Source organism: Microcaecilia unicolor, chromosome 1, assembly GCF_901765095.1.
Source record: "Microcaecilia unicolor chromosome 1, aMicUni1.1, whole genome shotgun sequence".
Taxonomy (NCBI): domain Eukaryota; kingdom Metazoa; phylum Chordata; class Amphibia; order Gymnophiona; family Siphonopidae; genus Microcaecilia; species Microcaecilia unicolor.
This window is the reverse complement of record NC_044031.1, coordinates 561,856,838-561,881,365: the sequence shown is the minus strand read 5'-3', so window position 1 is coordinate 561,881,365 and position 24,528 is coordinate 561,856,838. Positions and strand designations below refer to the sequence as shown.

The 24,528-nt window shown below is 41.5% G+C and overlaps 1 protein-coding gene across 3 annotated transcripts in view; it reads left to right on the top strand.

Annotated features, from left to right (window-relative positions):
• RSPO2 (R-spondin 2) overlaps positions 1-23,368 on the top strand; it is a 282,966-nt gene extending 259,598 nt beyond the window's left edge. For all 3 annotated transcript variants that reach the window (XM_030190203.1, XM_030190201.1, XM_030190202.1), the window contains exon 6: positions 22,318-23,368. In XM_030190203.1, the coding sequence (XP_030046063.1) occupies positions 22,318-22,433 (116 nt within the window). In that variant the 3' untranslated portion in view covers positions 22,434-23,368. The remainder of the gene's footprint in view (positions 1-22,317) is intronic.
• The last annotated feature ends 1,160 nt before the right edge of the window (positions 23,369-24,528 follow it).

Genomic DNA, 24,528 nt, shown 5'->3' with positions numbered 1-24,528 from the left:
ATTGTGAGGTCTTTTGTGAAGTGGGGTTGTATTTATAATTGTGCTTTGATAAAACCCAGTTACCAAGCATTGCTAATCCTATTTTAATCACACAACCACTCTGCAACTCATTGCAAATAAATTGACATCTGGTAGCTGCTGCTTCTGATTACTTGTTTTCAACTCATTTACCAGTGCATCCTCTGTAAAGTTTAATGAAATCCACACTACACCACAATTTTTCAGCTTGTATGTAAAATTACTACAATCATGTTGCCCCCTTGTGGAATGATGAATTTTTATTAGTTTTTATTTTTAGTTCAAATCTTTGGTTATTGCAGTACAATAAAGAACAGAAATATTTTTTAAAAAGAGAAGAAAACTGGGCATATAGCCCTTTTTACTTACTGAAGAAATGAATTATGTGCTTCCTGACAAAACATGTGCAAACATTTTTTTCTACCCGTATATCAAATTTACCAAAGAGGAAGAATTTCAAACATGTAAAGGCAACTTACTGAAAATATTTCACATATAAGTCATATCTTTTTTGAACCTTATCTAGTGAGAAAATGTGATGACTTTGTGTATAGAATGCTGTGCCCCCCACTCCACCCTGGGGCCCAGTATCTTCTCATCTCCTGTTCCTTCCCTGGTCTTGTGGCCAGCATCTTCATAAAAACATCAGAACATAAGAATGGCATACTGGGTCAGACCAATGGTCCATCTAGACTAGTATCCTGCTTCCAATAGTTGCCAATCTAGGTCATAGGTAGAGTCCCAAAGAGTAGCAAGATTCTATGCTATCACTCTCAGAGATAAATGGTGGCTTACCCAATACCCTGGTCTGATCACTAAACGTATCCCTACACTGGCGGAAGAAAGGATTACACCAAATACAAGAACACACATACTACTACACAAGAGGTCAAGTAGACACGAAAACATTCTGGCAACTGATACATAACAATGAATGTTCAGCACAAACAGACTCCATCTACTTCCTCATGGAATGGGATAAAAGATGCAAATGCATAATAGATGAAATAGCACCCTTGCGAACAAGAACCTCACAAAACCGTAACTCGATACCGTGGTTCAACGATGAACTGAAAAAAGCTAAAAATACAATCCAGGAAACTCGAATGAGCATGGAAAAAATCAAAAGATGAACACACACCCAACACATGGAAACAATCACAAAGAAAATACAAATACACAATAAGACAAACCAAAAGATCATACTATAAAACTAAAATAGGGACAGGTTACAAAGACACAAAGAAATTATACCAACTTGTGAACAAACTCCTAGACACCAACTTGGTCACTACAATGAATACAGACATCCTATCTGCAGATAAACTGGCTAAGTATTTCAATGAAAAAATTGTAAACCTACGCAACACACTACCTCATGACAACACTGACATCGAAAACTTCCTTAATGAGTTGGACCCAACTACTGGAGAATACCCGGCCGACCGAACCTGGTTAAACTTCGCCCTCCTTACCGTTGATATTGTTACACAGGCAATCAGCAGGTTCTCCAACACTCACTGCAAACTAGACACCTGTCCCAATTACCTAATGAAATCCGCCCCTGATCGGTTCATAGCAGACCTCACATCCCACCTAAACTACAATGCTTTAGCAAGATCCCTTCCCTAAGGAAAATGGCAACAACCTACTCACCCCGATACCAAAAGACACCAAGAAAAAAACAAATGAAATCACTAACTACCGTCCAGTAGCACCCATCCTGTTGGTAGTCAAACTGATGGAAAGCATGGTAGCCAAACAACTCACAGATTATATAAACAAATTCTCAATATTACACGAGTCTCAATCAGGTTTTCGTGCCCTCCACAGCACAGAAACTGTACTACTCACTCTTCTAATCAAATTCAAGCAGGAAATAGCAATAGGCAAAAACATCCTCCTCCTCCAATTCGACATGTCTAGTGCATTTGACATGGTAAACCATACTATATTAATAAGATTACTAGATAAGTTCGGGATCGGTGGAAACATACTTAGCTGGATCAAGGGTTTCCTAACCAAAAGAACATATCAAGTAAAATCAAACTCAAACATATCATCACTGTGGAGAGCAGACTGTGGAGTACCACAAGGATCATTGCTATCACCAATCCTCTTCAACCTAATGATGACCCCACTAGCCAAGTCCTTATCCAACCAAGGTTTTAACCCTTTCATCTATGCAGATGATGTCACAATATACATTCCTTATAAATCTACCCTGACAGAAATCACCAACGAAATCAAGAACAGCTTTAACATCATGGACTCTTTGGCTAATGCATTTCAACTAAAACTCAACAAAGAAAAAACACATTGTCTCATCCTCTCATCCCAACACAGTGCAGACAACCCCACAATCATCAACTCCCCAGATTACACCCTCCCTATCTCAGACAGACTGAAAATCCTCGGCGTTACAATGAATCGCTACTTAACACTAGAGAACCAAGTGACATCCACGACAAAATGTTCCACTCAATGTGGAAGCTCAAACGCCTGAAGCAATTCTTCCTGAGGGAAACATTTCGCAACCTGGTACAATCAATGGTACTAAGCCATGTAGACTACTGCAATGGAATCTATACGGGATGTAAAGAACAAACCTTAAAGAAACTTCAGACTGCTCAAAACACGGCAGCTAGACTTATCTTCGGAAAAACGCGATTTGAAAGCGCAAAACCCCTCTGCGAAAAACTACACTGGCTCCCAATCAAAGAACACATTGCTTTCAAAATCTGTACTCTGGTTCACAAAATTATCTACGGTGAAGCCAAGGGATACATGACAGGCTTGATCGACCTACCAACCAGAAACACATCCGAATCAACACGAACGTACCTAAATATGCTCTACTCAAGCTGCAAAAGACTCAAATATAAATCAACCTACGTGTTCAGTTTTTCCTACATTAGCACACAACTGTAGAACGCATTACCAAAAGCCTTGAAAACTATGTACGATCACCTAAACTTCCGGAAAACAGTAAAAACCAACCTGTTTAAAAGGCATACCCTACCGATCCAACATAAATGCCTGATATCTGCAACACAACAAAAGTACGTAATGGACATAACACAACTCTGCCATTATACTATGCCCTAATGTGGCTGTGCCACATGAACTTTATCTTACCACAACATCACTTTGTATTTGTTCACACCGGAGTCTGCAAACTCCTCTCCGGTACTATGTAAGCCACATTGGGCCTACAAATAGGTGGGAAAATGTGGGATACAAATGTAACAAACAAATATCTTAATAGCAGATTATGGACTTTTCCTCCAGGAACTTGTTCAAACCTTTTTTTAAACCCAGATACACTAACTGTTACCACATCATCTGGCAACAAGTTCCAGAGCTTAACTATTCATTGAATGAAAAAAAGAATTTCTTCTGTTTGTTTTAAGTATTACCATTAACCTAATAGTGTCCCCTAGTCCTTGAACTTTTTGAAAGAGTAAACAATTAATTTACATTTGTCCATTCTACTCCAGTCATTATTTTGTACACCTCCATCATATCCTGCCTCAGCTATTTTTTCTCCAAACTGAAGAGCCATAACCTCCTAAGCCTGTCCTCTTATGAGAGGAGTTCCATCCCATTAATCAATTTGCTAGCCTTCTTTCAACCTTTTAGAATTGTAATATATCTTTTTTGAGATATGACAACCAGAATCTCCCACAATACCCAAGTAGGTCATACCATGGAGTGATACAGAGGCATCATAATTTTCTTTCTTATTTTCTATCCCTTTCTTAATAATTTCACCACCACCGTGCACTGGGCAGAAGATTTCAATGTATTGTCCACAATGGATGGTGACTCCTAAAGTGGAACCTAGCATTAGTTTGCACTTGTCCACATTAAATTTTATCTGCCATTTGGATGCCCAGTCTTCCAATTTCCTTCCTGCAATTTCTCACAGTTCACATGTGTATTAATAACTGCATGCAAATCTCTCATGAATATTCATTGTGGATATCCTGAAAACCTGACTGGCTGGGGTGCCTCCAGGATCAGAGTTAGGAACCACTGCTTTAGCGTGTAACTGCTAGGGGTTGTGGATGTGGGAGGATCAGTGGCATGTCCATCACTTACATGCTAATGTTATAGAATATTCTGTTATGTGCATATCTGGCCCCATTTAGGCGCGAGCCAGACCTTGCTGTGGGAGGGGACCAGAGCCCGAGGTGGGGGGGCACATTTTGGTCTACCACCCTGCCACCCCCCCCCCCCCCCCCCCCCCACCTCACCGCCCTGCCGCTGCAAATACCTTGGCTGGCGGGAGTCCCCAACCCCTACCAACTGAAGCCTTGTCCAGTGCCGGTCTCCAGTGTCACCATGTTGCCTGCCCTGCTTTCTCTTCCCCTCATGTCCTGCACGCTCCTATTAGTGAAATTGGCCATGCTCAGTTTCACTAAATGGAGTGTGCTGGACAAGAGGGGAAGACAAAGCAGGGCAGGCAACATGGCGATGCCGGAGACCGGCACTGGACAAGGCTTCAGCTGCTGGGGGTTGGAGAGCCCCACCAGCAAAACTAGGGGCCCAGAGGAAATTTGGGGGACCCAGGCCCCCTTGCACCATGTAGCTATGCCACTGGCGCAAGCATAGATGCCAGTTTTCGATATGGAATTAGTGGTCATACCTAAAGTTAAGCACCTAAATGTGTACTTATGCTAGTATTCTGTAATTGCCATTAAAGAAATCATACTTACTGTATAATGGAATCTTGAAACACAGATAACGTTAAAAAATTAGCACTCAGCATGCTGCTTCTAGGTGCTGAACTTGTGCTGCCCTCCCCGGATTCTCTAAATTGTGCCCAAATTTATGTGCTCAAAATTGCCTGCTATCCTGAGATGTGAATGCAAATAAATTGGCTAAATTAGTGCCAAAAATTGGGTGCTAACAATTGGCATTAATTGCGAACAATTTGGATTTGTGTGTGCATCTTGCTAAATGCTATCTATAAAGGCCTATGCAGAAATGCAACACAAAAGGGGGCATGGTCATAGGAGGGGCATGGGCGGGTCAAGGGCATTCACAAAAGATATGTGCAGCATTAATTTATGTGCCCGGATTTATACTAGGTTTCAGTTGGTGTAAATCCTTGCACACACAGGGGCCATTTTACTAAAGCACGCTGAAAAATGGCCTGCGCTGGTGTAGGCGTGTATTTTGGACACACACAGGTCCATTTTTTAGCGAGCCTGCAAAAAAAAAAGACCTTTTTTGTGGCTGAAAATGGACCTGTGGCAAAGTTTAAATCAGCGAACGTCCATTTTTGGCCTGAGACCTTACCGCCACCCATTGACTTAGCAGTAAGGTCTCACGCGTTAACCAGGCAGTAACCATCAGCTCGTGTACACAGCTGATTACTGCCAGGTAAGCACCACGTGGTAGAAAACGTCTACCACGTGTTTTGGACACATGTCAAAAATGGAATTACCGCCCGGGGCATGCGTTAGCTGGGCGGTAGTTCCAATTTGACTCATGTTGTACGCACGTAGGCGCCTACGGGACTTAGTCAGTGGCGTAGCTATGTGGGGCACCAGGGGAGCGGCCGCTCCTCCAAATGGAGTTCTGCTGGCACCGGCGCCTATTTTTTTCTCATCATGTTGCATTGAAAATGTGCGCCAGCGCTGGCAGAAATCCACTCTTGCGCCGGTTTCGCTCCCCTCGCGCTGTCAACCTGGCTCTGCTTCTGGACTTAGTAGAAGGACCCCTCAGTTAGGAACAGAAGTTGATTCTAAGCGCTATTCTATAAACGGCATGCAACTTGAAGCTCAAGTAATTTGGAGAGAAAAGGAAGGAGGGAGATGGGTCGGTAATTAGAGGGACAAGTAGGGTCGAGTGAAGGCTTCTTAAGGAGAGGTGTGACCACAGCATGTTTAAAGGCAGCAGGGACAGTCGCAGTGGAAAGTGAGAGGTTGAGAATGTGACAGATAAAAGGAATAAGAGCAGGAGAGATGGCATTAAGAAGGTGGGTGGGAATGGGATCAGAGGAACAGGTGGTACATTTTGAGGAAGAAAGGAGAAGTGTAGTTTCCTCAATAGTAACTTCAGGAAAGGAGGAAAGGGAATGAGGGGAAGGAGAGAGAGGGGAACGGACTAGTGGAGGGAGAGATGGTGAGGTAGAGAAAGCAAGGTTTATCTTTTGAACCTTGTTGTGAAAGAATTCAGCAAGGGTCTGAGGAGATAATGAAGGGGGAGTTGGGGGAGGGGGCACCTTGAGGAGAGAGTTCAATGTGGTGAAGAGAAGTCGAGGATTAGAGCCAAGAGTTGGTCAGTTGGATATAATAATCCTGTTTGGCACGTAAAAGAGCAGATTGGAAGGAGGTCAGCATGAACTTAAAGTGTAAGAAATCAGCAAGGGCCTGAGATTTCCGCCAGAGGCGTTCGGCGGAGCGGGTACAGGAATGTAGGTAGCGGATATTAGAAGTCAGCCAAGATTGGGGCTTTATACGCCTTACAGGGCGGGTCATCAAAGGTGCAAGAGTGTCTAAGGCCAAAGGATGGAGGAGGAAGACCACAGATTTAGACCTGTGGCAGCACAGGAGTGGAGCGGTGACCTTGATGGTTACAACAGTGGGATTAGAACCAGGGAAACAGATTGAAATAATGGCGCTGCTGCTTCTTGTGATCTTGGGCAAATTACTTAACTCTCCATTGCCTCAGGTACAAATTAGTCCGGAAGCCAAGGAAAATACCTACTGTACTTGAATGTAACTCACCTTGAACCATTGGAAAGGCATGAAGTAGGCTACGTACACTAAATAGTCCTTATCTGACAACTTCTCTTTCCATTTTGGAATACTTGCTGTGGGAAACAGAGGTATTTCACTGATGATGTGGTACTGAGATCAGATTTACCATTGTTCACCTGTTACATTAGCATTTCACGTGTTTAATCACAAACCCCAGGTCATTACAGTAAACCACTTACTGATCTTCAGGTTGGATAAATGAAAAAGTAGCCATCTAGAAACATTTGAAAGAATAATCTCATTTGTGGTCACCCACCATGATGCAAGTATAGATTTGATCACCAAATAATGCCACTTATTGGCAGTAATTATGATGGATGCTAGCATACTGTATTAAACCCAAATCTTATTTTAATTTTGTCTCTAAGGGGGATAATTGTATAAATTGATTAGATCAAACACAACTTTGCAACTCTTATGTGTAATACAGCACCACTAAGAATCATAAACTGCTTTTGTTTCTCAAGAATAGCAATATGAGACTTAGGCTTATGACCTTGGACTAAATTGTTTTCTGGTATGTAAGTGTTAAGAGTAGGGATGAGCTAAGCTTGAAATTATGGGGCACGATGCCTGTCTGTGTAAGAATCTGTTGCATGTTTGATTTTTGACCTGCAGAGCTACCTGATATGATCGTCAGGCAGTAAGTACTTGAATGCATTTGCAGCAAATGAGAATTTGGTATGTTGGTGAGGTATCTATTCTGCTGAAATTTGTTTAGACATAATAGGGATGTGCATTCATTAGCACACATTTGGTTCGGAATCATTGGGCACCTTGAAAAAATTGTAGTGCATGTAAAATCAATTGCATCTATCCTAACCTATGGCTTAACAAGCATACAATTAATTTGCCTGTGAGGGAAAAAAAGTGAACTGAACAGAACACCTCCCCTCCCCCCTCAAAATAAAAATCTAAATGAACAAAAAGTGAACTGAATATTTATGCCCATATCACAGCCTATTAGTACAACAATTTACTGTAGAAGACAAATAAACTGGTCTCAAAAACTAAAATAGTAAAACCATTGTCAATTATTTTGTGAACATTTTATTAAAACTCAAGAGAATAAAACTTCCAATATGCCCATGCTTTCCCCAAATAGATGCATCAGGGGTAACAAAACAAGCAAGTGAAATAATTGTTAAGACTGCCAGGAGGCGCTCTTCAGAAAATGTAAATCTACAGTAGTTCACCAGCAGAAGTCCGAAACTCCGCTCAAGGTCTGCCCAAACGTCTCCCTAAATACACCTGCTTTAAAGTAATATAGAAGTATGCACTTTAATTGCACAATATGTACTTCTATGGATGAAGAATTTTTATGAGGCCTCTGGCCTATACATGCAAAAAATTATTTATTACTACTCCTACCTATGCAGATATAGAATTTTAGTCCATAGACCTGATCTGTGTCATTGGCTTGTAGTAGATATATAATAGGACAAAATGGATCACATGTAAGCACCCTGTAGGTCAGGACATAAGAAATTTGCTGGGCCCACATTGTAATGTAATTTTTATACTATAATGCACTTTTACAATGTCAATGCAAACTGGGGTATCAAATTCAAATTGATCAATTATTCCTACAAATTATAATCAATTAATGGACATACAAATTAGTAAATTATTCCTATCATTTTTTATTAATAGGAAAACAACATTTAAACAATCATAATGTTTTGTTTATATTAACCATTTTCATTTTATAAAAAAAAAACAATATCCTGTCCATAGCACTTTACATAAGTATTGCCATACTGGGACAGACCAAAGGTCCATCAAGCCCAGCATCCTGTTTCCAACAGTGGCCAATCCAAGTCACAAATACCTGACAAGTAAGCACTTGAATATCAAAGTAGAACTAGTATTATACAGGAAAAAGAAATATACCCATCATCAAATTACTGAAGATCACAGCAAATTGGAGACTCCAAGAAATAATTCAAAGGAAAACTCAGAAAACATCTTAAGGAAGCAGGCAGGAAAACTTCCACTTCAAGATTTAATTCTATGACAGCTCTATATTAGCCATATTCAAGTAGTGGCTACAGGTATCTCAAAAGTCAGCCTCTTGGTGGTCACAAAAGAGGTAATTTTGTTGCTTCAAAAAATAAAAATATAAAAAACCTCACAAACACACATTTCACTGAATGAAATTTAACAATGAACTTACATGGAAATTTGAGGGAAAAAACTTCTAGCATTTCCTAACTGTATCACTCTGGCCCTACAGCAGAGGAAACGTAAACCGTTTCATCTTTTCTTTAGATATTTCAGGAATATTCTTATTTTAAGGTCAAAGAACAACCTGTCATGATTTTTTAACTAATCTTGAAAAACCAATCTCTGGGGTCCTTTTACTAAGGTGTGCTGAAAAATGGCCTGCACTGGTGTAGGCGCATGTATTTGACATGCACAGGTCAATTTTTCAGCACACCTGCAAAAAAGGCCTTTTTTGCCGAAAATGGATGTGTGGCAAAATAAAAATCAGCGCGCGTCCATTTTGGGCCTGAGACCTTACGATCACCCATTGACTTAGTGGTAAGGTCTCATGCATTGACCGGACAATAATCGTCAGCGCACATATACTGCTGAGTATCGCCCGGTTAACACCATTCAGTAGAAAATAAAACAAATATATTTTCTGCTGTGTGTTTCGGACACGTGTAAAAAATGGAATTACCACCTGGGGAACACGGTAGCCTGGTGGTAGTTCCAAATTGACGCATGTTGGACGCACGTAGGTGCCTACTCCCCTTAGTAAAAGGGCCCCTCTATTTGAGCCAAATGTCAGGGTCTCCATCATAATAGCACAAACCACTAGTTCAGAATCTGAAAACTCTAGTAGGGTATATACATTCAATACATCAATTTCCTGTGCGTTTCTCTGAGACTGAGATCATCCCTTTCTACCAGTAGACAATTAATAGAGATGAGTAACAGGTGGGAATATTTCAGTAGATAACCCTAATACCTGAGACAAAATACGAATATATATTTTTGACAGATAGTCTTCAAAGTCTGAATTTCGGAGTATGGGGAACATGCTGTTTTACATGCCTAGGCTAGACTTTGAAACTTTCCTTTGTGGGTTCAGAGATTCTGGCAGTGAGACAATTGAGAAATAACTCATGTTCTTAATAACAAAAATAACAATAGCAAAAAATGCAAGAATTAAATTTCTGATATTTGATTGTTTACCTTTATCTTGTGCACTGTTTATACTATGTTAAAACTGTTAAATCTTTGATATTTGATTGTTAGCAATGGTCTTGGTAGAAATCAAAGATTTATCTGTGCCTTTCCTACTTTAAAAGTTACTTTGTATCAGTGGCGTAGCTACGTGGGGCCACGGGGGCCTGGGCCCCCATAGATTTGGCCCTGGACCCCCCTGCTGACGACCCTCTCGATCTCCCTCCCAACGTCGACCCTCCCCCACTGCTGCCATCACCATGGGCTACCTTTGCTGGCATCAGAAACAGAATGAAGCCTTGCATGGGAAAAGGAGGACCTCGGCTGGCGGAGATTGGGGTAAGCGACGGTAGTGGCAGGGGAGGGTTGACGGTGGGAGGGGGATCGAGAGGGTCGGCGGAGGGAGGGGGTCGAGAGGGGGGTCGAGAGGGGGGTTCAAAGTTGTTGGTGGTGGTGGCAGCGGGGGGGGGGGGGCTAAAATGTGCCCCCTCACCTTGGGCTCTGGACCCCCCTCCTACCGAAGTGTGGCTGTGCCCCTGCTTTGTATTAGCCTCCTGCCCCTTCCTCCACCTTTTACCTGGTCTTGGAGGCAGGCTTTTGTTACAGCGGTGTAGTAAGGTGGTTTAATATAGCTCTGGAGATAGATTTCACAGCTAACACGTTGGTAGTTTAGGCCTGCCCACCAACCCAAGGGTGAAACTTCTTATATAGTTTGCCTAATCCACTGTCTATATCCAACAATTAATTCTATCCAAATTGCAGCTGTTTCTGAGAGCTGAGTTTTGAGAGCAAATCATTACTGATTGCAGTGACTCTTCAGCTTTCTGCTTTTTATTAGGTAGTTATCCTGTTTTAGGTTAAAAGGATCTCTTTTTACATCTATCTATCTATCTATCTATCACACAGGTTTGTTACTACTTTTATATACCTCTAATAGAAGGATATTAGTTTACCGTCTCTTTCCCTTAAACTTGTTCATCAGTTTACTATAGGCTTATCCTTTTACTCCCACTTCAAAAGGGGTAAAGAAGTCAAACTCTTCATGTATACTCTATAGAGATCTGGTCCTCCTGGCACTGTTAGCAGTAGTAATATTGTTGGATGGATAATCAAAAAATCATTGTCGCTTAACTGTTACCTATTAATTGAGATCAGTTTTATTTCTGGGTCTCAACTTTGTGAGATTAATCACTTGAATTAGGCCTACAACCAAACACACTACACATCAGATACTAAAAAAAAAATAAATTCTAAAGCCTGAAAGGATAACCTAAATCGCTGTATATCCCAATAATAGGCAAGGAAGTACACTGAACTACACCCACAGAGTAAATCTGAACAGGTTCTTAGATTTCACAGTAAAACGACCTGCTTCCTGTAACTTATAGAATATGTGAAGGAAAAAATAGTGTTGGGACTTTGGTAGGCCTTTTTTTTTTTATCCACAGGTACAAAAAGCTACTACACTTGAAGTGTGGCAAAGAAACACTGTGCCTCTCAAGCTGCTGCTCTCATTACAGCTTCTGCCTCTGTCCGGACTGAATGCTTGGTCCAAGGCAAGGATCTGCTTTCATGTGATAAATGTATGGACATTGAATCCCTCATGAAAGAACTGCAAAAACGAAGAGAGGAAGTGGCAAGACTAAGAAGCATCTGTGACAACCAGAAATTCATCCTGGAGATGCATGTTGAAACATTGGGGATCTCCAGCAAAGGAAGAGGAGATCTTGTGCAGAAAGAGGACAGCTGAACACAAGTCATCAGTTCCTGCAAAATCAACCCCCCAACCATCTTCTGTTGAACTGAAGAATTGGTTCTCAGCCCGGGAGGTAGAAGAGCTGAAAACTTCTCAAGAACAGGAGGAATTCCAAAGCTGCTGGATTGGTGGCCAATAAGAAGTGGAAGGTAGTGGTGGTTGGTGATTCTCTTTTGAGGGTACAGAGGCACCCATCTGCCAACCAGACATGATGTCTTGGGAGGTGTGCTATTTGCCTGATGCCAAGGTTTGAGATCTAGCAGAAAATTTGCTGAGATTCATCAAGCCTATTGGCAACTATCATATGCTGCTCATCCATGTATCCTACTGAACATATCAAACATGACTTCATGGCTCTGGGTGAAGGTGAAGCACTTAGGTGCACAGGCAATGTTCTCATTGATCCTTCCTGTTGAAGGTAAAGACCAAATGAGGGAAGCTCGCATCCTGGAGCTGAATGTGTGGCTACATCACACAAGTCACTTAACCCTCCATTGCCCCAGGTACAAACTTAGATTGTGAGCCCTCCTGGGACAGAGAAATATCCAGAGTACCTGAATGTAACTCACCTTGAGCTACCACTGAAAAAGGTGTGAGCAAAATCTAAATAAAATAAAAAATATGTGAATGGTGCCAACGTGAGTGCTTCAGTTTTCTAGACCATGGGATGATTTTCCAAGAGCTACTGAGCTGTGATGGGTCCATCTTTCAAGGAAGGGATGAATGGTCTTCTGTAGCAGACTGGTTAAAGTACTAAACAGGACTTTAAATGAAATTCAGTGGGATAGGTGAGAAAAGCTCCAAAGTCATTAATAACCCTCAGAAAGGTAAGATATCAAATACCTCTAAAGAAAAGGGAAAAAAAGAGTAACCTCTGGAGAGCCTTGTATACCAATGTCTGTAGTATAGGAACAGATTTCCAGATCTAGAGGCTGTGGATACAAACAGGAGCCCTGTTTGTTTGGCACTCATTCTTTTCGTAGTGGTGCTGCTTCCTTTGTAGGTTCTCTGCTATGCTAAAAAGGTTGAGTCGCTGGCGGGTGGGCGTTCATATATGTACTGGGCTCAAAAGAGAGCAAAGGAGTCGCACAGGTGAATCAGTTTGGGCTTGGCTGCACTTGGAGTCCACATTTGTTGGCTCAGCTTCTAAGGCAGGTTGTTGGGAGCAGCTTCTGCCATTGCTTTTACAAGCTAGGTGTTTTTCTTCTCAACTGGTTGTGGTTCATTTGAGGGGCAATGACCTTTGTACAATGAAGGCGGTAGAGCTGATCAGAATGATCATTTGGTCTACTATTATTCCTACGCTGGTGTGGAGGGAAGCACAAAAAATTAAGGTGGTAGATCACTTGAGGAAATGAGTCAATGCTGATGTGGCTCATTTCATCATTGCCCTGTGAGGGATAGTGCTGTCTCATGAGTTGCTCACGAGAGGCTATCCTGGGCTTTATTGCCTGGATAGGGTAGTATTTATCTGATAAAGAATTAGATATTTTCTTGAGTGCTATTCAGGACTTATTGGAAGCTTATTATGGTGGCAGGCAGGTCACAGTTGTCATCACTTATGACTGGGAAAGAATTTAAAAATAGGAAGGTTCTGGATCAGTGATATGTGGGCTCAGTGGTGGCCTATTAATTTGTCTTATTTGCATTACCACCATGAGAAGGGGTACAACCCCTACAGCACTGCGAGATGTGCATAGGGGTTAACAGAAAGTTAATAATTTATGAATATAAATGGAGCAGCTAGTTCATCATCAACTAGTGGGGGGGGGGGGGTGATGTTATGTTGACATGGAAGATTAGCTCTTGTTAAAGTTTGTTATGTTATTAAAGCTGCAGCCAATGTTAGAAACAGAAACATGACAGCAGAATAAGGGTCAAATGGCCCATCCATTCTGCCCATCTTCGACAACCGCTATCTTCTCCTTTCCCTAAGAGATCCCATGTACCTAACCCATGCTTTCTTAAATTCAGACACCGTCCTTGTGATATGTAATTTATGCCCAATGAGTATGAGGTATGAAGGCGAATGGGAGTTGCAAGTCACATTATTATGCAAATTTCAAAATGGTTGATTTTTTTCTTTTCATCTCCACAGAATTCAAGCTACCATTGGTGAATGTGTCTTCACAGAGAGGAATGTTTGATATATTTCTATCTTTGCCCAGTTCATGCAGTAAAATATTTTGTACTGAAATCAAGATTTTTGTATTGAAAACAGTTATGAACGTTAAAACTTGTTTCTTCAATGTATGCACATCTGATTTATAGTTACTGTGATACGGACACTGAACCTATTCTAACCATGTGTCATAGTTTTATGCACACCCTACATATGCTATTACTTAAGTTTATGGTGTTGATTATAACAAGTTTAACCTTTTTAATTTATAGAAGGTATAATTAAGCTTTGAGATTGCAGCTGTGAGCGATTTGACTTTTTTTTTTAGCTGACTGGATTTAAGTACTAGACTCTGATCAATATAAATGCACAGTATTACTCAGAAATGAGCACATGCTGCATATTCCATTATGGAACACTATTTTTATATGCATGATGATCATTTTTGTTAGAGAAAAAAGTGGTGTTTGTTTACAGAATTATTTAAAGCAACAGTACCAGGGTGAAGTATTAGATAATTGTGTCTAATTTCTGCTTTTGCTCCATTTTTAGTTAGGTTATTAATATTTTAATTTTTTGAAGGTTTCTCCTTCTGCTGTAATATGGAGAGACATTTTAGAAAGGACTTCCAGCTCAGAATATGCGTGTTCAAGTCTTTATGTCACACATGGATGTTCATTTTCTCATGCATTTTAGAACAAGATCTGCTAACATCCAGCCTGTTCTAAATAAATGGGCATCCAAGAACAAACATCCATTCTAGAAACTGAAATGGCCAAGATATGAACAGGGATAAACAAGGGACATAGGCATCTTTGTGGCAGCAGAGGAACCATCCATATTATCAAATGGCCACATAGACATCCGTGTTAGAGGAGTAGCCTAATGGTTAAAGCAGTTGGCAGAGAATTGGAGGATGCTGGTTCAAATCCCACTGCAGCTGTTTGTAATTTTCTTTTCTTTCTTTCTTTCTTTCTTTCTTTTTCTGTCCCTGGAGCAGGGGTGTAGCCAGACTTCGGCGGGAGGGGGGTCCAGAGCCAGAGGTGAGGAGGCACATTTTAGCCCCCCCCCCCCCGCCGCCACCCCCACCACCAACTTTGACCCCCCCCCCTGCCGACGACCCTCTCGCCCCCCCCCCCCCCACCGTCACCTACCTTTGCTGGCGGGGGACCCCAACCCCCGCCAGTTGAGGTCCTCTTCTTCTGGCGCAAGGCTTCGTTTTGTTTCTGAGTCTGACGTCCTGCACGTGTACGTGTCATTGTACGTGCAGGACGTCAGACTCAGAAACAGAATGAAGCCTTGCGCCGGAAGAAGAGGACCTCGGCTGGCGGGGGTTGGGTCCCCCGCCAGCAAAGGTAGGTGACGGCGGGTTGGCAGAGGGAGGGGGTTTGAGAGGGTCATCGGCAGGGGGGCCAGGGCCAAATCTATGGGGGCCCAGGCCCCTGTGGCACCACATAGCTATGCCACTGTCCTGGAGGGCTCACAATTAAAAAAAAAAAAAAAAAAAAACAATCAAACAAACTGTAACTTTCCATCCAGTGTAAAACTGCTCAATTGGAGTACCTTTCTATAACCTAGACACACCAAATATCAGGTCTAAACATTAATGTCCATCTTATAAATGTCCTTTCCCCTTCTGCAATTGGAGTTGAATATATTTATATTTTGGAACCTCCTTGCCATATGGACATACAGCAGTTTTAGACGTCCATATCCCGGTTTTATAAAATTGTTATTTGAATGTCCATGCAGTATGGATGTCTAAATGCCTGTTTTCAGACTTACAAAACAAAGCTTCTAAAATAACCACCATAGTTAAGTAAGCCAGGACCTTCATTGGAAGTGCTTATCACATAGCAATGGGTCAAGTAACTATGTAGCATGAATACCTAAGAAGATGCTTCTAGGGACTTTTTTTTTTTTTTTGCTAGATTTTTCCACTTAAGTACCTGCTCTTTCAGTATGTGAGCTGGAAATATAGTACCATAGACCTTGAGCTCTAATAACATGAGGTGACCTAGTGGTTAGACCAGTGGGCATGAAAACAAGTGAAGCCAGGATTCAAATCCTACATCTCCATGGATGATGATTGTCTTTGTTACCTTGGTTACAAACAAGGCTAGATTTACTAAATTGTGCTTTATGTTAACATATATGCTGGAAACACATGGAATTAATATATAAACCTCATTCCATAAGATAGGATCTGTGGCAAATAATTCAGGTCAAATACTTAGGGCAATAGTTCCAAAACCTGGTCCTGTAGCCATCCCGGCTAGTCAGGTTTTCAGGATATCCACAATGAATATTCATGAGAGACAGTTGCAAGCAGTGAAGGCAGTGCGTGCAAATCTCTCTTATGAATATTCACTGTGGATATCCTGAAAACCTGACTGGCTAGGGTGCCTCCAGGACCAGGTTTGGGAACCATCGACTTAGGGAAATGTTATTAAAAGACACATTTATCATACTGTTCACCCCAGTTATTAGTGACTAGGCCTTACGGCATAAAATGATATTGGTTCTAAAATAGCATGAGTTAAAGGTACATAAGTGAAATCTCAGAAACTAATCCACTTACTATTCAGTATTACATTTTTGGAACATATTTAATATCTAGCAATGAGGTACAGCAAATTAGTTTAAGAAGTAAACCTTTTACTAAGCGGCGGTAAGCCCAACGCAGGCTTACTGCTCACTATACAGGAAGTACCGCCAAGCTACTGTAGCAAACCAGCGGTATTTACCACCCCTATAGTGTACCTGGTGGTAAGAAAAGGGACTTGATATACTGCCTTTCTGAGGTTTTTGTAACTACATTCAAAGCGGTTTACATATATTCAGGTACTTATTTTGTACCAGGGGCAATGAAGGGTTAAGTGACTTGCCCAGAATCACAAGGAGCTGTAGTGGAAATTGAACTCAGTTCCCCAGGATCAGAGTCCACTGCACTAACCACTAGGCTACTCCTCCACTCCACTTCACTTTTAAAGAAAGTTGCACATGAGGTCAGAAAGGTGCTTGACTATTATCTTATCTAGGGTTGGAGTGGATAAACATGTCCTGCTACAGTGTGAAAGTCAAAAAGCAGCAAGATGGATGGTCCACCAAATCCAATATGGAAGATAAAACATCAAGGCAAACCTTGTAAAAAAACACAGTCTTTATTAATAAATTAAAAGTTCCCATAATTTCAACATGAAGTGCCTGACATGGTCATGTTTCGCCAGTACAAATGGCTGCATCAGGGGCAGTAGCTCATCAGCTGATGTAAAATTCCTAATTCAGCCTGGCAGGTGCAGCTGTTAAAACTCCTTCAGTGCTTGCCTTCAGACAGCCACCCAACTTAAAACACAAGCTAGTCAGAAGTAAACTCAGACTGAAAAGGAAAAGAAGGGCACATTTCCCTGTAGTACATCCAGCTGCAAGCTATGCCAAAACATTTCACAGGACCCCACAGTCATTCACAAAGGAAAAATATTCAACATAAAGGAATCTTTCACATGCTCATCTTCCAATGTGGTATATATGATTCAGTGTAAAAAATGTAACGAAGGATGCTATATTGGAGAAACAGGCCAGATGCTTAAGACAAGATTCAATCTGCACAGACATCACATGAAAATAGCCGGTGCCAGCATAGGTGACCGGTATAAGAGGCTTGGGAAGCAGGAAAGGGTTAGGCGTCCGGGAGGGTTTTGGGCGGGCGAACGGCGCCATGAGTGTCCCCTTCCCTCCCTTTCCCTTGCTTACTATCTGCCTCGCGCCATCTTTAATTTACCTCTGCCCTCGAGGAAATGATGTCAGAAGGCGGGACTCTGCAGAACGAATCACGTCGCAAAGGGAGGGAAGAATAGAGACGGGCAGCAGGGCGGGCTTTGAAATGACGCGGCCGATGCTGGGACGGAGGTAAATTAAAGATGGCGCGGGGCAGATAGTAAGCAAGGGGAGGGAAAGGGGAGACCCACGGCGCCACTCATCCAGATGGATGGAGGCAGGGGAGAGAAGAATCTTGCTGGGTATGGATGAAGGGGGGCAGGGGACAGAAGGGAATTGCTGGATATGCATGGAGGGCAGGGGAGAGGAAGGTTGCTGGACATGGATGGAGGGGAGGTCAGGGGAGAGGAGATTTGCTGGACATGGATGGAGGAGAGAGTAGAGTTGCTGGACATGGGTGGGTGGCTAGAGAGGAGAAGAGGGTTTGCTAGACATGGGTGGATGGAGGGGAGGGCAGGGGAGAGAGAGGAGGGTTGCTGGACATGGGTGGCTAAAGGAGAGAAGAGGGTTGCTGGACATGGATGGATGGAGGCCAGGGGAGAGAGGAGGGTTGCTGGACATGGATGGAGGGAAGGGAAGACAGGAAGGAGATGCACATGAATGAAAGGGAGAAATTCTGGACATGCATGGAGGGGAGGGAAGACAGAGGAAGGAGATGAGATGAGGGAAAAGGGAGAAAACCTGCACATCAATGGAGCAAATAGGCAGAAGCTGGATCCACTGGACAGTCAAGTCTGCAGAGGACCCAGCTTTTACTTACGGATGTAAGGCAAGAAATGAAGAAGAAAGGCAGAAAGTAAAGAAATAAATGGAAAGGAAGCCCTGGAAACAGAGTTAAGAGGACAGATAGCAGCAAAATCGGATACTTGGCCAGCATGATCAGAAAAACAAAGTCACCAGACAACAAAGGTAGAAAAGATCATTTTATTTTCATTATAGTGTTTGGAATATGTCCACTTTGAAAATCAGGTGCTCAACATTAAAAGTTTATATTTATTTACTTATTTATGGCATTTTATCCCACATTAAACATGAATTAGGGTGTTTTGTGGCTCTACATGAGAATTGTGATATTATGATCCCTTGTTTCATATTGTTGACGGTCTGCATTTTCCGTATGGGTGGTATATTGGTGTTTTGCAGTTGAGTGATTGTGGTTAGTATATGCTTTGAGCAACCACTTTATTCTTTGACATATGATACACAGCTAATATCTAAATTTAATAAAAGGTATTAATTGTGACTTTTTATTTATTTATTTTTTCTGTGTGTTATCAGACAATTATGGATTTAAGCTCCCCCCCCTTTAGCCCCCCCAAACAGTTGGGCCACTGACTGCCTATGGGTGCCAGTCAGGTTTCCACCCTGGTGGGCCAGCATTTTACAAGACCAGGACACTGCACCAGTGATTTCATAGTTAGAATCCTGAAAGGTAACTTTAAAACAATACAGGAACGTAAGACCTTTGAAGTCAGAATGATTGAATATTTTGACACCCAACAGACAGGACTTAACAAAGATCTGGGTTTTCTAGCCCATTATAAACCATAAAATTGTATTTCTCTGTTTATCACCATCCTCGCATCTACCCACAACCATCCTGTTAGAATATCAATGAAATGCTTTGATGTCCCCATGCATACCTCATACCCACTCCCACCCCGTCAGACTGTCAAAGTAATGCTTGGATGTTTCACTTATATATACTATCTGCTACCACATTTGCTTATTTCCATTCTGACGAAGAAGGGCAGCCTTCGAAAGCTAATCAAGAAATGTATTAAGTTATGTCCAATAAAAAAGGTATCATCTTATTTTCTTTTCCATGTTTTATTTTGTTTGATTTCTATTGATAACCTTAAGAGTGGACTAACACTGCTACCATACCTTTCCACAGATTAAAAAATCATAACAGTGTTTCACAGGGCATATTTCTCCCCGCTAAAGCATACAGAACAGTTTGTATTTTGTACCCCTGGACATTTTAACAGGGTGGATTAGGATTCCTTGGGGTAGAAGTCAGCTATTGTTGGAGATGGAAAGGTAGAGGATAGTGACGGTGGGAGGATTTATTATAGCTGCTCATTGTTGTTATTGTTTTCTATTTGTAATTTATACACAACAGTTGCACAGCATATTGTTCCTTTTTATACTTTAATAAAAAGATTTAAGCATAAAATCATAAGTGTTCAAGGCTTCTGCAGATAAGAACAGAGACCACGGGGACAGGGACAGAACCTGAGGGGATGGGGCGGGGATGGAGACAGGGCCTGTGGGGATGGGGTGGGGACAGAGACAGATCCCACATGGATGGGGTGGGGATGGGAACAAATCTTATGCTCGGTCATTCTGTAGGTATCACTTCCTCAAGTAGGAGACCGCACTAGGGTGGTGTATGGGGCCTCAACTGATTATTTGAGCCAAGCATGATATTTAAGTATAGTCTCCTGATGAGTAAAAACAAAACACAGCCAGTGTTGAGACCAATGGAACTGTTGTGAAAGTTTACTGAAGAAAGTGAACCTTTTTATTTTTTGTTTATTAATTACATGGAACGGTGGAAACTCTCATAGAGGTGATATTGATGCAAGTGGATTTGGTATCAACTAAATTGTTATCAACTAATCTCAGCATTTTTTGCATGGATTTGAGGTGAATATGGATGATTATAATACAGTGATGACATGATAGCGATGGAGATATCGGTGAGCGATTATTGGAAGAATTAGTTGAAAAGACATTGGTGTGAGAACATTGACTATTTTATTTGTAAGACGTTTTTCAAGAAATTCATCCGCTCAAGATAATAAGCTATATATGTATGGAAATGTAGGGTCATATTGAACATTTGTTATATATGTATGTGTGTTTTAAAGATGTTATATGATTAAAATTTAAATTTATATATGTTAAGATATATATTGGTCATTTTCTGGGAATCATATTGGATATTGACTAATGTTAATATATACAGCCCTTAAATTTATTTACAATAAATATATATGCAATTTATTTACCTGCATTGCCTCCATTGTATGCAAATAGATCTCATGCATATTCATGAGGGAAATCTGAAAACTTTACTAGGTTGTGGCCCTTGAGAACCAAGGTCGCCCACTTCTGGCCTAGTCTCAGCATAGATTAATAGTAGTTCCTCTCTTAAGGACCTCGTGAATGAGGGTGTAATCCCAAAATACTATCTTTATTGGTGGAGCCTCTATTACATCTATTTAGACCCTGATGAACAAAGGCAGCCATAAAATACAGCTGTCTCGGTAAAAATTAGCAACTTGCAAAACAGTGAGCAATGCAAAAAGGTGATTTCAAGCAAATCCTTGTGACTCTGGACAAGTCACTTAACCCTCCATTGCCCCATGTAAGCTGCATTGAGCCTGCCATGTGTGGGAAAGCGCGGGGTACAAATGTAACAACAACAACAACAAAAAAAGAGCTGCACGGATCCCCCTTTGGCAGCTCAGACTCACTGTTTGCGAGTCTGAGCTGTCAAATGCATTCCTTGCTGGAAAACCCAACTCACCTCCTAGCCTCCGGATCCATCCATTACACACCTGCTTCTTGACCTCCCTCCCCATGACCCTCCCCGATCCTTTTTTTTTAAATTTCCCTGGTGGTCCAGTGGACCCTGACCCTGACTCCCCCCCCCCCTCCCTCGCATCCCTCCCTGAATCTTTTATTTTCCCTGGTGGTCCAGTGAATAAGACCACTTCACCCCTCCCTGTATCTTTACAAGAGGTGGAGGCAGGAGGTCAGGAGCAACAGCTCCTCCCTCGTGCTTCGGGCCTGTCCAGAATAAAATGGTGGTGCCCTGCCCAGTGCATTCTGGGATGCACTGAGTAGGGCTAAACACCATATAAGGAGTTTTCTTTCCTTATATGCAAGAGTACACAGGACCAGGGCAATAGACATCGCCATTTTCTTCCAGGCATGCTCAAGGCAGGAAGGAGGAGCTGTTGATCCTATCCTGCTTCTAGTATAGGTACAGGGAGGGGTACAGGGAGGATCAGGAAGATGGTGTGTGTGAAGGGAAAGGGATCTGGTCCATTGGACTGCCGTGGAAATTTAAAAAATAATAATCGGCTGGGGGGGGGGGGGGGCGCCAGGAGGTGAGAGGTAAGAAGCATAAGAAGGCAGCTTTTGCAGCTGCCTGCTTTGCTTCCCTCCTCTCCGACAGCTCCAGACCAGCTGTAAAAATTTGTTCATTAAATTATGGCTACTCTGGAGCTATGCATCCCCCAGAATACACATTAGAATACTGATGAACTCATTGTAACACATTTGCATGGTGTTCTTGGTGGCTGCTAATGGCATACGTTAGAGCAACGGAAAACTCCTTTGTGCATCACTAGCTACATTTTTGCTTTAGTCTAAAGCAAACGTTAATAACACAGTAAGCTTTGTGAATCTGGTTCTTACTGTAACGACATTTTTTTAATGCATGTTAGTATACTGAATATTCAATAATGAATGCACATTTCTAATATTTATAGATCAGTATTATGGTCTCAAACCCCTATCGCCTCTCAAGTTTCCATGAGCAAATCATAAGGAGGTCTATGCATTCAACAAACTACACTGTGCAGACTAATTCATATACGTAACTGTAAATGTATGTGTTCTTTTTCTGACTGCTTTCTTTTTTTCTTTTCTTAAAATAGGCAAGAGATCGCAAAAAGCAAAAGACAAGAGAAACAAAAAGAAGAAAAAGAAGTTACTGGAAAGGGCTCAGGAGCAGCACAGTGTCTTCCTATCTGCAGACAGATCTAGCCAGTAAAGACAGTTTGCTTTCTTTTGTTTCCTTGTTTATTTTCTTATGTTTTTATTTTTTATTTTTTGTTCGTTTTGTTTTGCAAAGTGCACAAAAGCTGCTATATGCTGCTGCATACTAACGCACTGCAGTTCGGCTGCTTCAACAGTATTGGTTGCAAATAGCTTGTGAAAATGTCAACAAGCTTGTTTTATTTATACTTCAAAAATTCTTTTGAAACCTGAAGACTTCAAGAGCTGAAGCACTGAGTTGAATCAGTGTGAAGTATTATGGACACGTGTGGAGGACTATAAGCCAGTGCCTGTGATGGAAACAGCCCTTCCGTGGGCTTAGAACTGCTGCAGGAAAACAGCTGCATTCTGGAGAATGAACTTGTGCATATTTATGTAAAAACAGAAACCTGACAATAGGAAAACTTGTTCAGTTATGACCCCTTTTCTGTATTGTACATTTTGAGAGCAAAAGTACATAGGATGTCTTCTTAGTGTCAATGTGTGTTCTCAGCACCTGTTTTGTCAGGGCAGTTGTGTAATATAACTACAAGTTTAATATGTTACAGATGTTGTTCTTTACTATTCAAAGTAGCCCAACAATTCTCTTAAACAGAGTGTCGAGTATACATATAATGAACTTATTTACTGTATATTTAAGCTTTTTTTTCCACAAGTGTAATAATGTACATATTTAACATTATAACAATCCTCCCTTTTTAGTGATCCTTAAATTTTCCCTAGTAAATGAGCTCTTTTTTTTTTTAAATCTAATTGTTTGTTTTCAAATTCTTGTGCTTTTATAAGACATGGTTTACGTTGTTCTCATTTCAAAGGTCCATCTGATAGGTAGAGCTGAGATTCTTGAAAAGTCCAGGATGGGTGAGGTATGACCAGGGTTTGGAATGCTTGTTTAAAAACTTTTGAACCCCCTGCCTGAAAAATTAAACACTATTCTAACTCTCAAATAATTCAGAAACATGTTTTATTTTTCCTCCACTAGATGAAAGAACCTGAATGGATGATTGGTAAAGTCCATGTTAAAGTGACATAGGACATTTATCAACAACAACAAAAAAGCACCAGGGGCCTTCAGAACTCGGGGATAGTAAACAAATCTTTATTTTTTGACCCAACATGGGCCGTGTTTCGGCAATTATGTATGTGTCAGGGATCATAGTCATAGCTCATCAAAAAAATAGAAATTGCTATCCAAAAAGTACTCAATGCTCAATTGAGAATATAATTCCAAGTGTGTCAGAGGTCTGATCTATAGAAACCGCAGTGCACAATATAAATCCCAAATCCATTCTTTTGATGAGCTGCGACTATGACACAGGCATAATTGCCGAAACATGGCCCGTGTCGGGTCAGAAAATAAATATTTGTTTTCTTTCCCCAGTTCTGAAGACCCCTGGTGCTTGTTTTGTTGCTGTTTGTACTTTGTTTTCCCTCTCCTTGGGGTCCTTTTACAAAGCTGCAATAAAAAGTGTCCTGTGGTAGTGTGGTCGGGTTTTTTTGAGCGCGCACTGGGCCACGTTTTACCACAGTTGGGAAAAAGGCCATGTTTTAATTGTCCAGGAAATGGGTGTGCACAAAAATTAAAAACTAGCGTGCACCTATTTACAGCCTGAGCCCTTACCGCCAGCCATTGACCTAGCGGTAAGGGCTCATGCGCTACCCACATGGTAATCATGCAGTGCAACCGATTACAGCCAGGAACACCCCTCATGGTAGAAAATGAAATATATTTTGTACTGCCGGATTTGGCACGTGCAAAACTCGGAATTGCCACTGGACGCATGCGCTTCCTCAGCGGTAGTGCCGATTTGGCACACACTACCTGCGCTTTAGCCCCTCCCGCAGCTTTGTGTTTCATATGACATTTATCAAAATATTTACATTTGTGGCCCAGCATCTTAGGAACTCTGTGGGGTGCTTGTTAGATGTAATGCCAAAATGCATCCCATTTGCCCCTTTAGGCTAGTCAAACCAGTAGTGATGGTATTTGTCGTGGAACATAACAGTGAATTCTTTTTTTTTTTAAATTTTTTATTTATAGCCATTTAAATTTTTATAAGCGATAAAACAACTTGTTGGAAATACAGAGA